At 46.9% G+C, this 14,733-nt stretch overlaps 1 protein-coding gene across 6 annotated transcripts in view; it reads right to left on the reverse strand.

The window, feature by feature from the left end:
* Positions 1-10,674: 10,674 nt before the first annotated feature.
* Positions 10,675-14,733, reverse strand: part of MSRA (methionine sulfoxide reductase A) — a 368,732-nt gene continuing 364,673 nt past the window's right edge. For 4 of the 6 annotated variants that reach the window (XM_017883694.1, XM_017883695.1, XM_017883696.1 and 1 more), the window contains one exon: positions 10,675-11,414. In XM_017883694.1, coding sequence (XP_017739183.1) covers positions 11,250-11,414 — 165 coding nt within the window. In that variant the 3' untranslated portion in view covers positions 10,675-11,249. Of the gene's footprint in view, positions 11,415-13,400; positions 14,634-14,733 lie in introns of those variants that run through there. The other 2 variants (XR_001887590.1, XM_017883693.1) reach the window with 2 other exon arrangements.

Below are 14,733 nucleotides of genomic sequence, written 5' to 3' on the forward strand. Positions count from 1 at the left end.
TTTTAACAAATCAAATCCAACAGTGTATAAAAGGGACAGAAATCATGACCAAGTAGGTTTACTCCAGGAATACAAGGTTGAATTAAGATTCAAAAATCAGTCAAAGTAATTCACAATATTTACAGATGAATGAGGAATGTCTGTATGATCATTTTCTGGATGCAAAAAACAGTTGACAAAATCTGAATCCATTCCTGATTAAAAAAACTTTCTGCAGACTAGGAAGAGAAGGAAAACTGACAAACAGCTTCTGTGAAAAATCCACAGTTAACACCGTATTTAATGGTAAAAGACTGACACAGTTTGTCTGTGTCCCCACCCAAATCTCATCTTGCATTGTAGCTCCCATAATTCCCACATCATGGGAGGGACTCAGTGGGAGATAACTGATTCATGGGGGCAGTTTCCCCATACTGTTCTCATGGAGTGAATAAGTCTCATGAGATCTGATGGTTTTATAAGGAATTTCCCCTTTCACTTGGCTCTCATTCTCTCTTGTCTGCCGCCATGTAAGATGTGCCTTTTCCCTTCTGCCATGATTGTGAGGCCTCCCCAGCAACATGGAACTTGAGTCCATTAAACCTCTTTTCCTTTATATTACCCAGTCTCAGGTATGTCTTTATCAGCAGCGTGAAAACAGACTAATACAAGCCTAAGATCAGAACAGGTAAGTATTTCCCTTCTCACCACTTACATTAAAATTGTACTGGAGATAAAGTGCAACGTGGTAAGGGGGAAGGGAGAAAAGGTACACAGACTGGAAACGAGAAGTAAAACTGTCTATTTGCAGACGTCATATCTACGTAGAAAATCCCATGGAATCTACAAAAAACAAAAAAGAAACTAGAATTGATAGGTGAGTTCAGCATGGTGGCAATATACAGAATCAATGCACAAAAATCCTTCAGATTTGCATAAACTAGCAAATGAACAATTGGAAACTGAAATTTTAAAAACAATACTATAACAATGCCATACAAATAGGAAATACTTGGGGATATATGTAACAAAAGATGTGCAAGACCTGGATGCTGAAAACTATAAAGCATTATTAAGAGAAATCAAATAAATTTAATTTAATTAATTAAATGGAGATCAATATTGTGCCCATGGATTAGAAGACCTAAGACTGTTAAACTGTAAATTCTTTCCAAATTGATTCTGATTCAATGCAATCCTATTTGAAATCCCAGCAGAATTCTTTTTGTAGAAAACTGACAAACTGATTCTAACATTCATATGGAAATGCAAAAGACCTTGGATAACCAAAAGCAACTTTATAAGAGAACAAAGTTTGAGAAGTTACACTATCTAATTTTATTAAGGGTTATAAAATGATTTCATAAGTGATTAAGTGAAGATGTAAACTATTAAAGCTTATGTTTCCAGAGACAGACTTAAAATCAATATTTTAATTATATATTAAAATATACAATTGTATAGAAAATTTATAGAAATGGGAGGGATCTTCAATTTGTATGTAGATCCTTCCTATGTCCCCTCCCAGACACTCATGTCTGTTCTGTTCCCAGAGCTGCTCACTATCAGGGGGTCACAAGGCCCTACCAATGGCTGCTGAGAAATCCACTTCCTGTGCAACTGTCAGGTTCAAGCTGTTCACAACGTTATTATTAAAATAAAGAACAAAATCAACCTTCAGAGATATGTAGGGGATATTCATGCCAAATGATGGAAAAGGACCATTAAGCACCTTATTTGAAACCACAGTCCAATTTTAACTTCTGAACTCTCAGTGATTTTCACTGTTTACACTAGCTGATTCTAAAACTTATAATCTTTAGTAATCAAAACTGTAGAGCAATGGCACAAAGGTAGACTAATAGATCAGTGAGACAGAATAGACAGTCCAGAAATAGATCCATACATATATGGATGATTGATTTTCAACAAATGTGCAACATTGATTCAGTTGAGACGGGACGGTTGTCTGAGTCCACTCAGGCTGCTATGATGAAATACCATAATCTGGATGCTTCTAAACAACACAAACGTATTTCTCACAGTTCTGGAGGCTGGGAAGTCCAGGATCCAGGTGGCAGCAGATCTGGTGTCTGGCCAGGGCTCTGCTTCCTCACAGACTCACAGACAGTCTTCTCGCTGCATCCTCCCAATGTGGAACGGACAAGGCAGGTCTCTGAGCCTCTTTTATAAGGGCATTAATCACATTCATGAAGGCTCTGCCCTCGTGACTTAATCAGATCCCCAAACACCCCACCTCCTAACACAATCACCTTGGGGATTAGGATCTCAACATACGAATTTGCAGAGGATACAAACTTTTAGACCATACCAATAGCCTATCAACAAATGTTGCTGGAATAATTGAATATCTATATGCAAAAAATAAACCAAACTTTAATTCCTACTTTACACTGTGTACAAAAACAAACTCGAAATGGCCCACAGGCCTAAGTGTAAAACCTTAAACCATACAACTTCTCATCTTAGGCAAAGATGTCTTAGACACAATACCAAAAACACAATACGTAAAGGAAAAACTTGATAAACTGAGCTTCATCAACATTGAGAACTTCTGTTTTTGAAAGATAATGTTAAAAAAATAAGAAGACAAGTTACAGACTTTGCAAAATGGATATCTCAATAAAGGACTTGTATCTAGAATATAAAAAGGACTGTCAAAACTCAATACTAAGGTAACAACTCCCCAAAATGAGCAAAAGATTTTATTAGATGTGTCACCAAATAAGATATCCAGATGGCAAAACAGCACATAAAAGAGGCTCAGGATCATTTGTTAGGGAAATGCAAATTGAAACCATAGTGAGATCCCACTGCACACCTGTTGGAATATCTAAACTCAAAACGACTGACCATGGCAAGCGTTGAGGATGACGTAGCAGAACCGGAACTCTCATAGCTGCTGGTGATAACATAAAATGTTACAATCACTTTGGAAAACAGTCTGGCAGTTTATTAAATAGTTAAACATGCGCCTGTCACGTGACCGAGCCATTTGACTGTTGGGTATATAGCCAGGAGAAACGAAATCATGTGTCCATACAAAGATTCACACATGAATTCCACAGCATGTTTATGTGTTATAATCACAAACTGAAAACAACCCAAATGTCCATCAACAGATAAATGGATAAACTCACTGTGGTACATCCATGTGATGGAATACTACTTAGCAACGAAGAGGAATGAACCAATGACACATACAGCAACATCCATGAATCTCAAAATACTTGAGTAGGAAGCCAGATGAAGAAAGAGTAAATGCTGAGTCCAATTTCAGAAATGCAAACTAATCTTTAATGGCAGAAAGTGGATTGCCTTAGGACTGGGTCCTGAATATGGAATAGGGGAAGCAGGTCCAGGAATAAGAGGTGTGAGGATATTTTTGCAGTGGTGGATATATTTATTATCTTGATTGTGGCTATGATTTCATGGCTATATACATATATCAAAAATTTATCAAATTATATACTTTGTATGTAGTTTTTTGTGTAAATTACATTTTTTTTGTTTTTCGAGACAGGGTCTCACTCTGTCACCCAGGCTGGAGTTCAGTGGTACAATCTCAGCTCACTACAATCTCCACCTCCCGGTGCAAGCGATTTTTGTGCTTCAGCCTCCTGAGTAGCTGGGATTACAGGCATGCACCACCATGCTGGGCTAATTTTTGTATTTTTAGTACAGACGGGGTTTCGCCATGTTGGCCAGGCTAGTCTTGAACTCCTGGCCTCAAGTGATCTGCCTGCCTCAGCTTCCCAAAGTGCTGGGATTACAGGTGTGAGCCACCACCCCCAGCCCTTGTGTTTAAAAAAATAAAATCCAACAGTGAGGTCATTGCAGTTTTAAAATAATCATCAACAGTAAAAACCAGGGGCCCCAACATGTGACCCTAAAAAATGGCTGAAAAAGTGGGGAAAAAAAGCTAAGAGTTTCATGCAGCCAGGTTGCCTAGTTCAAATGTGGGTGCTCAAAAAGACAGAAACTCACTGTGTGGGCATCACCAACCTTCATCCCCAGCACCCCTCATCACACTGGTCAGCTGTGAAAAATTAACCATTGGGCCAAAGACTGTGATGGACACCTCACCAATGAAGATCTATAGACACAAATAAGCACATGAAAACATGTTCCGCATCATGGGTCATCAGGGAAATGTGAACTAAAACAACAATGAGACATCACTACACACCTATGAACATGACGGAAATCCAGAACACTGACACCAGCAAATGCTGGTGATGATGTGAGGCCACAGGAACTCTCATTCATTGCTAGTGAGAATGCAAAATGGCCCAGCCACTTTGGAAGACAGTTTGGCAACTTCTTACAAAACTAAACATACCTCTCACTGTGCAATGCAGCAATCACACTTCTTGGTATTTATCCAAAGAAGTTGAAAACTTACGTCCACACAAAAACCTGCACACAGATGTGTATAGCAGCATTATTCATACTTTCTAAAATGTAGAAACAACCAAGACACCCATCAGTAGGTGAATGGATAAATGAATGGTGCTACATCCAGACAATGGGATATTATTCAGCACTAAAAAGAAATGTGCTAGTGAGTCATGAAAAGACACGATGGAAACTTAAAGGCATATTTACTAAGTGAAAAAAGCCAATCTGAAAAGGTTACTGTGTGATTCCAACTATTTGACATTCTGGAAAAGGCAAAAGTATAAAGACAGTAAAAAGATCAGTGGTTGCCGGGGTCAGGAGGGAGACAGATATGAACAGGTGGATGGAGCACAGAGGATTTTTTGGTCAGGGAAACTATTCTCTATGATACTCTAACAGCGTATAGAGTCCAAACCCACAGACTGTATAACACCAAGACCAAACCCGAATATAAACTGCAGACTCTGGGTGATAATGACGTGGCAATGTGGCTCATCAGTGGTAACAAATGTACCACTCTGGTGGGGGATGGTGATAGTTGGGGAGGGCATGGGGGGGCATATGGAAATTTCTGTATCTTCCTCTCCATTTTGCTGTGAACCTAAAACTGCCCTAAAAAGTTAAGTCTTTGTAAAAACAAAAGCAGCATTAACACACATGGCACTATCACCACAGCTCTTAGATTCCTTCTTTCAAAGGCTCCACCCCAGGGCCTCTGTACATGCCTCTGCCTGGAACGTGTCCCTCTCTCAATTGTATCTTCACATCCGCTTTGCATGTTACTTCTCATGGAATTTCAGAATTCGGCCCAAATGCAGCTCCCTCAGCTTTGATCGGATCCCCTCATTTTTACTCTTTCACAGCACACTATGATTTTCCCCGAGAGCACATCCACTGTTTGTAATTATGGAGTTGTGACACTGCCCCTTTAATATCTGATTTCTCCACTAGAACAGTTTTATTGAGGCCGGCAACCATGTTTGGCTGACAGGATGCCCCCGGCATCCAGCACAGACCCTGGCACACAGCCGGAACTGAATAGATTCATGTTGAGAGAATTAATTAACTCATGGCTGAATGAATAAAGAGCGATGAGAAGCAGCTCTTAATGTCAGCAATGAACTCCTCTGAAGCGCCAGAGATTTTTACAGATTTTCAAGGAGCTGGGGAACCTCCGTCCAGAGCTTTTCCTTTTGCTTCCACCTCCAAGGGGGCCACTTGGTCACAGAAAAGCCACTGTACAGCAAGGGAGGAGAGGGGCCCACAGAGATGTCATCTTCTGTGAAGATGCACAGACTAAGTGGCCAGTGGGAGTTCAGAGACATTTGCCTCGAGCTCACTGCCGACATCAGGCAGACACGTTCTTGGCATCCCAGTGTCCCAATGTCCCAGTTGGAACTCAGAGCATGTTCAAAGAATGTGTAGCCTGTTCTCTGATGGAAATATTTAAAATTTGGGGGGCAAAAAGGACATCTCAGAGTCAACATATGGTTAAAAAATACTGCTCCCTGGAAATTTCATAAACTATTCAGACAAACTAATAATGTCTGGAAAATGTCACTCATCATTCTGGGGACAGGGTGGACTCACAAAAGCGAATGAGATTTTTTTAAAGGTCTCAGCAAATAATCCCCTTTTCTTCTTTATAAGAAGACAATAATAATATCTACCATGTGGAGAACACTTACTGTATCTCAGGCTCTGTACAAAGTGTATATATACATACACATACACACACACACATATATGTGTATGTATCGTATTTAATCTTCCCCAAGCCCTACAACATGGGTGTGATTATCACCGTTTTACACACAAAGAAACTAAGTCTCAGAATGATCATGTGACTTCTGCAGCATCACTCAATCTACAAGAGGCAGAGCTAGCATTTCCCCTCAGGTCTGCCTGACTGAACTCCAGCTGATCGCTCCACCAGCCTCTGTGGAATTTCTGGAATTCAACAAAGCATTTGTCCCAGGCTCTCTCTGATCACCATGCTGTGGCTAACTAACATCATGATATGCTGTTCTTTAGATGACGTCTCTTTGGTGAGCTTACCCGTGGCTGAGTCATTACATCCAAAGCTTTAGTCAGCAATTCTGGTTTCACCTGGAAGGAAAGCTCTGGGTGTCACCTGAAAACCAAGTCTGATTGCTTGGCAGTGCCCGCCTAAGGTCCTTGGTGTACAGGAATTCTGAAAGTGTGCCTGGGCTTGGCAGGAAAGAGCATGACTATCTACCAGTACTCTCTGCTACAAGTTGGGGGTGGGAGGGTCACCAGGGGCAGTAGAATGACATGTCATGGCCGTCATAACAGAAGCTCTAAGACGTTAGACAAGCAACATGTCCCTAAGTGAACTGTCCAGTTCAATTTTTATTTATTTTTCTTGAGACGGAGTCTCATTCTTGTTGCCAAGGCTGGACTGCAGTGGTTCAGTCTTGGCTCACTGTTACCTCCGCCTCCCGGGTTCAAGTGATTCTCCTGCCTCAGCCTCCCGAGTAGCTGGGATTACAGACACACGTCACCAAGTCCAGCTAATTTTTTGTATTTTTAGTAGAGATACGGTTTCACTATGTTGGCCAGGCTGGTCTCGAACTCCCGACCTCAGGTGATCCGCCTGCCTCGGCCTCCCAAAGTGCTAGGATTATAGGTGTGAGCCACCGTGCCCAGGCCCAGCTCAATATTTTGCATAATGAATTTCAAGAAGACATTGAGAACATGTGAATGAAACCTAAGCATGACACAATACTGTGAGACAGAAACAGTATTTCATCTGCCAAACAGGGTGACAACATAGGGTTAGGCAGCAATCCCCACCCCTGTATCATTTGGGTTTGCCACTGCTGCCACCAAAATTTGAAATTCTCCCAAAGAAAAGGTATTGTTTTATTCACTATATTGGGAGTGGGGGAGTACAAGAGACTTTACTCCATGGATCAGGGAGCTAAAACGGGGATTTTGTCAGTTATTAGGTATATCTATCTCACAATGTTTTAATAGGTTTTATTGTTATTTAGGTCTAATAAAGCCAACAGATCTAGAGATGGCTGCTGATAAAAGAAGAGTTTTACTACTCACAGGTCCCAAGAGAAGGGGAAGAACTGGAGGGTGGGGGTGGAAACTGTGGACAGAGCCTCTACTGTGGTTTTCATGGGAAGGAATGGCAGAATGAACAGGCTTAGGACAGGCGTGTGTGAATAATTTCAGCAGCTCGGGGGCACAGGGGCTGTCCCTAGTTGTCAAGCACTTGGCCTGGGGCGATTGGGAAAGCCGGAGAGCGGCCTGGAGTGTGAGAGTCAGACAGAGGAGGTGGTTGGGCTGTGAACTCTGGATCAATCGGTTTGTATTGAAAAAACTGCACCCCTGCCGGGTGCAGTGGCTCACACCTGTAATCCCAGAACTTTGGGAGGCCACGGTGGGTGAATCATCTGAGATCGGGAGTTCGAGACTAGCCTGACCAACATGGAGAAACCTCGTCTCTATTAAAAATACAAAAGTAGCTGGGCATGGTGGCGCATGCCTGTAATCCCAGCTACTCGGGAGGCTGAGGCAGGAGAATTGCTTGAACCCGGGAGGTGGAGGTTGCAGTGAGCCGAAATCACACCATTGCACTCCAGCCTGGGCAACAAGAGCAAAACTCTATCTCAAAAACCAAAGCAAAGCAAAGCAAAGCAAAGCAAAGCAAAGCAAAGCAAAGCAAACCAAACCAAACCTGCACCCCTAAAAGAAAGACTCCTTTTAGTGAGAAGCAGGGGTGAGGAGGCAGGCAGGAGGTCAGGGACATATGCGCGTGGGGTGAATGGATGTTGAAAGATCAAGCTGCAAAAGCTGGAATCATGGCTAATACACACTATGCATTCTGGGAGTGGGGAAATAACTTCAGGCTTGTTGTTCAGACCCACTGAACCCACTGAGAGACAGACTCACAGCAAGACCCCATCTGTCACCTGGTCTTCATAAGCCCCACTCTGCAGTGGACCTTGGTCTATTCACGCATAGGGGCAGTGGCTAATAACTCCTACAAGGACTGAGCTATTTCCATTTCACCAGTGCTGAGTCACCTTGGTAAAAGATCCCGGTTCCTTCTGGGGAAGGCTTAGGGCAAGATTCAACGTATGTGCCACTTGAAACACTGCAAGATCCCTCCTCAAAGGGCTGGATGCCCCGTCAGTTTTTACTTTGCTCTGCTTTGAACATGGAAGTTGGCCTAAGCTTTTCCCCAGACTCTAGAAACAACTTGCTTATAGGACACACTCGCTGCCTGTGCCTATCTCAGGGGTCACTTCTCCAATTCCTTTGCTCCTTCTTTCCCAGACCTCTGCAGGTCAGAACACCCGGCACTCAATGGTCAAACCCTTTCTCTCTCTCTCCAGTCTCTCCCTAAATGATCTCAGCTGGTCCCATGGCCTCAAACACCATGTATATGCTGGGGATTCTGAAATCTCTCCTCCTCTGATCCCTTCCAAGACCCAGATCCATGCAATCAATTCCCCTGCTCCATATCCGCACTGGGACATCTGAGGAGCATCTCAAATTTGTGTGGCCAAAACTGCATGATTCATCCCATTACCTCCACCTCACATCCGCCTTCTTACAAGCAAATCACACCCTCAGCCATCCAGTTGCTCTGGTTAAAAATAAATCAGGGAGAAAGTGTGTAAAAACCTCCAATGGGGTCCCATTAAATAGAATAAACTAAAAAGCCCATTATCTCATCCTATCGAAGGCTCTCCGTGACCTGGTTTCACCTGCCTCAGTGAGAGTTCTCTCTACTGATGGAACAGCTTCCACTTCCACTAGTGTATTCCCAACATGCTGCCTCCTTTAGATCTTGAATTACTTAGTTCAGGAGTCCCCAACCACTGGGCCATGGACTGGTACTGACTGGTCCATGCCTGTTAGGAACCAGGCCTCACAGCAGGAGGTGAGTGGCAGGCAAGCAAGCAAAGCTTCATCTGTCTTTTCAGCCACTCCCTATTGCTCACATTACCGCCTGAGCTCCGCCTGCTGTCAGATCAGCGGTGGCATTAGATTCTCATAGGAGCATGAACCCTATTGTGAACTGCACACGTGAGGGATCTAGGTTGACGCTCCTCATGAGAATCTAATGCCTGATGATCTTTCACTGTCTCCCATCACCCCCAGATGGGACCATCTAGTTGCAGGAAAACAAGCTCAGGCTCCCACTGATTCTATGTGATGGTGAGTTGTATAATTATTTCTTTATATATGTTACAATGTAATAATAATAGAAATAAAGTGCACAATAAGTGTAATGTGCTGGAATCATTCCAAAACCATCCCCCTTCCTCCCACCACCCACTTGAGGAAAAATCGTCTTTCATGAGACGGGCCCTTGGTGCCAAAAAGGCTGGGGACTGCTGATTTAGTTCATTTGGTTCTCAAGGGATATGGTTTGGATCCGTGTTCCCACCCAAATCTCCTGTTGAATTGTAATCCCTGGTATTGGAGGTGGGGCCTGATGGGAGGGGACCAGACCATGGGGGCAGCTTCTCAGGGTTTAGCACCATCCCTCAGTGCTGTTCTCCTGAGGGAGTTCTCCTGAGATCTGGTCATTTAAAAGCAAGTGGTACCCCCACTTGTTCCCCTTCCTGCTTCCATCATGACTGTAAGTTTCCTGAGGCCTACCCAGAAACCGAGCAGATGCCAGAATCATGCTTCCTGTACAGCCTGTGGAACTGTGAGCCAATCACACCTCTCTTCTTTATCAATTGCCCAGTCTCGGGCATTTCTTCATAGCAATGTGAGAATGGACTAATACATCAAGTCTCACCCACCTCACGGAGGCCTCCCTGACCAACCTCGCTAAAACAGCCCTGAACACAATCTCACAGTCCCCAGACGCAACTTACTGTCTTATCCCATTCATCATCTTCACATCCCTCATCAGAACCTGACATCATCTTATTTCGTCATTTGTTTACATGTGTATTGCTCATGCCCCCGTCTCCTTGTCTGGAATATAAAGGTTCTTAAGGGCAGGGGTTGAAGGGGTCTGCTCTAACTAGAATAGTCTATGATGTGAGGGATGTGACAGGCACCTGGAGAACAATTATTATTACTCAGGTTGCAAGGAGCTAGAGGTGTGCATGTTTACCAAAAATTTCAATCCGAATTGTTCCCATTTGGGGGTAAATGGCTCTGAGGCTTTTCCCTCCCTCCCAAGCTGTTTAGAGCCATTAAGCTCATCTTACAGCACTTAAAAATATCCTACCTAAGCAAGTCAAACACAGAGGAGACGTCAGGCAGTTTGCATTATTGGACTGCAGGTTTTTATTAAAACAAACATTTCTCATAGCTCTAAGCAAAGCATTAGAATTCATCAAGCAGACTCACATCTTTTCTCTGCACAGAGAGGGCTGAAAAGGAAGAGAAAGCCTCTATGCACGTCCAGATTTGGTAAAGCGAAGGATTTCAGTGAATGAGTCATTGAGGCTATACACGTTTGCAGCTTGCAAGGCATTGGTGGGCAGAGAGCACAGATAAAGGACTTCTGGGGTCCCCCACCCTGTCCAGCAACCTCTCAGCTCATGCCTTAGCTTCCACCAAGAAGGGTGAACACAGCGTCCCCGCTGTCTTCACTCAGACCCCAGACGACGCAGGAAACTGCACAGCTCTGCTCCCACCATAACTTATTAGGAGATAAATCACATTTTATCAACTTGCCATTGCGCCTCCTGTAGATTATACTTCAGAAAACTAGATCTTTATAAATTCCTTTGTACTTTGTGCACTTCAAATGCCATGATTGTCAATCACACAAACACTGCCCAATTTGTTGAAAGCATTTTTACTGAACCCGCAAAGGCCCACCATGTGGGGAGAAATTATTTTTTAATACCCATTGGGCAGGACACGCCGGTGCCCCCAAGGCCACAGTAGCCGTTGGGATTCTTGCTCAGGTACTGCTGGTGGTAGTCTTCCGCGTAGTAGAAAGTCTGTCCTTCCCGGATGTCGGTAGTGATGGGGCCAAAGCCGTGCTCTGAAAGAACCTGTGGGGACACAGAAAGGCACCATCAGCTCCCATGCTAGAGAGAGAGCCCCTGCGAGGGGTGGCACTGAGGGGCCAGGGCTGCAGGGAGCGGACGCGTGGCTCGGGACAAGAAGTGCGTCCCTTTGGGCTGGGCTCTGTGCATTGCAAGTGGAGTGATGCTGGGCAGGGACTTACCTTGCTGTGCCTCAGTTGACTGGAAACTGAAATCAGGTTGATATTAGATTTTTAAATCTGTAATTTACACTGTACCCCCACATCCCTGCTGTCCCAGGTGCAAGTTGGGGGCCCTGGTTTGGACGCTGTGGGTCTGTTTGAAACTTGCCCCAAAGCTCTCCCAGAGGAAACAGCAGGTAAGCATGGCTCCCTGCCTGTCCCCGAGGACAAATGGATGTCCCCGAGAGGGCTCAGCAGGGCTGCAGTGGGAGAGAATGAAATGGGTGGACAGGGTAGGGATGGAGCAGGGACAGAAGGAATGGCTGCAACTCTACCTGGCGCTATCCTATCTGCCCACCAGCTCAGGAACAGGACCCCAGCCCACTCCCAGGCTAGATAGAGGGTCCCCCCACTTGCTGTGGCTCTGGGGAGCAGGACCCTGCTGGCATGTCCTGGTGAGCAGGGTGTCACTTGGGGTCTGTGCTCTGAACTGCAGGCCAGGGATTCTGGGGAGTCAGGGCAGGGCAGGACGTGGCCTGTGGCTCATCACCGCCCTCTGCGTCCTAGTTTACGTCCCGGTGACATCTGGTGCCAGGGATAGACATGCATCAACACAAGCTGGGAGAGGAGAGAGGGACTATTTGGGGCAGGAGACAGACTAAGAAATAGACATTGCTCCCCGTGGATTTCAGCCTGCTTCTTTTCCCCTTTGGATTTCAGTTGTGCCCTAATTCTTTCTTGTTGCAGGCTGCTCGGAGCATGTGAGCACAGGGCCACAGAGGCTCAACCCGCTCTCACTGCCTCCATTTGGTACAGAGCTGCAAAGCAGAGCCAGGACTTGTGTTTTTACGAGGGGACCAACCACACTCTGACTGTCCGCTGGTCCATGTGAGATGGTCTTCAAGTCTGCCAAGCACAGTGCATCCAATATTATATTCACTGCTTCAGGTTTTTCTTGAGAAATGTCACTTATTTCCTGTATCTCTGTTTCGCCGTCTGAGCCAGCATAAGGCCGATCCAGGATCTCGAGGCCCAGCAGGTCCAGAACGATAAGGGGCAGGGTCCCCATCAAGGCAGGTGGGTTGGACCAGCTAGCTCAGAGGCAGTCAGTTTTCTTGCAGGGGTCAGGAATGAGAATAAGGAGCCATTCTAATATAGTTTTGACAATTTTTTGTAAACTAGCAATTATTGAGGGTCTACCATATGCCATGATCTGTGCAAAGACTTCACACATGTTAATTTTAGCCTCACCAGAGCCACGGGAAGGAAGTCCTATTATTGTCACCCGTATTTAAAAGTGTGTGTCAGACACTGTGCCTTGGTCCCTGACATTCTCAGCTCACCCTGGTACCACACAGGCGGAAAGCTCGCAGACTGCATTCCCCAGATTCTGCTGCCAGCAAGGCCCTGCTTCAGATTCCACCAATGAGAGAAACTCACACGAAATTTGGCAGGCTACGTAAAAGGAGAAGCTATTCTTTGCAGGGCGCAGCTGTGAGGATGAGCGCAGGACTCTGCAGGAAGCAGACCCGAGACTCTGCCAGCTCCTCCCGGCCCTCTCCAGAGAGTCCGTGGCATGCCATCAGCAATGACTTCTGGCAATTTCAGTAACATCTTGGTATCCTGAAATCTTGGGGTGCTTTTCCCTGCCCTTCACACCCCTGCTAACGATTCTGTAACACCGAATTCCTTTTGTAGAACCTATCCAGCTTGATGGCATGGAGCTTTCTGTTTCCATGACTGGGCCCCAGCTCACACTGCATTTGGCTCCAGACTGTTTTCAGCGAACAGAACCTCTCTAAGAACGAGCATGTGGGGTTGGCTAACTCACAGGTAGATTTCCAGTTAGCAGTGACCTCCTTGGAAGTGGAGCATGTGCCCGCGGTGTGACGGGCGATCGCTAGCATTTGCCTGTGAAGAAGCTGCCCACTGAAGGGAGGCTTCGGGATGCCAGGTGGCTGTGGAGATGGAATATTCCGGTGACGACAGTAAGGACGACGTCTGTGGGGGGCGCCGTCTGCTCCAGGCAGCACCAGAGAGCTTGGAGACGAGAAAAAGGCGCGGTGAGGGCCTGGCATTGCTGGTCCAAGGCAAGTTCGGGGAACGGAGAGATGTCAAATCATCTCTCATCTCTCGCAGCTGTATCCAAATAGCAACTAAAAAATCGGATCCCAAGGGCCCTGGATTCACAACGCGAGCGGGATTCACCGGCTTGCGCGGCCCCGTGCCCGGGCGCGCTCTTGCTCACAGGTGTGAGGGTCCTCGGGGGCCCGCCCACTCCGCGGCAGACACCGCCCGCCGAGGGCGCCTCGCTCCCGCCCGGAGCTGCGCCTGTGGACCGAGCCGCCCGTGTTCTGCAGCCGCCCCCGTGCAGACCTCCCAGCCGGCCTGGGTCTGAGCTCCACCCTCTTCCCTGTCCTCCTAGGCACAAGGGCGGCCTCCCAGGCACAGCTGCTGTCTCCAGAAGATTCTCTGAGCACAGCGTGGGAGGAGGTGGGTTCATACAGGGGGGCCGGCACCGCTGCCCAGCTCCGCTCCCCCGCCCCTGCAGCCACCGGCAGGCCCGGGCCCGTGGGGAGCCTGGAAGGCCCCGCAGTACCAGCCTTAGCCACAAGGTGGCAGACATTTCACTAAGAAAAGCCTCCGAGGCGAGCAGGGAACCCGCAGCCCACCCGGCCGCCAGCGCCTCCGCGCGGGCCTCGGGCTGCGAGCTCGTGGACCGGTCCTGGCGCGTGGCGGGCAGAGGCGGCGGCCACCGGCCTGCGATGAGCGTGGTGTCAACCTGCAGGCTGCGGCTGTCCTTCCCAGCGCTCCCCCCGCCCCCCACCGGCTGCCAAAACTGGGGGAAAGGACGAAAAAGAGACCGGGTGCGAAGGAAGGGGAAAGGGACCACGACAGGCCACATCTAGTGTCTTCCTGGTCCTCCTTCGTCCGCGGCCTCACTAGCAAGTCACTCCCCTCGGACAACCCCATGCATTCCGTGGGGTCTCCCTCCGCCACTGTTCGGGTTCACCTCTTGACTTCAGTGGGCTTGGCAGCCGCCCTGCTCTTTCGCCCTCCCCCTGGGTGGGCCTCCCTGATCCCTCTCCACCCCGGCCCTTCTCCCCATCCCGTTCCACCCCGGCCCTTCTCCCGGTCCCACTCCACCCTGGGCCTTCTCCCCC

This window comes from Rhinopithecus bieti, unplaced genomic scaffold (genome assembly GCF_001698545.2).
Source record: "Rhinopithecus bieti isolate Rb0 unplaced genomic scaffold, ASM169854v2 scaffold_13857, whole genome shotgun sequence".
NCBI lineage: Eukaryota > Metazoa > Chordata > Mammalia > Primates > Cercopithecidae > Rhinopithecus > Rhinopithecus bieti.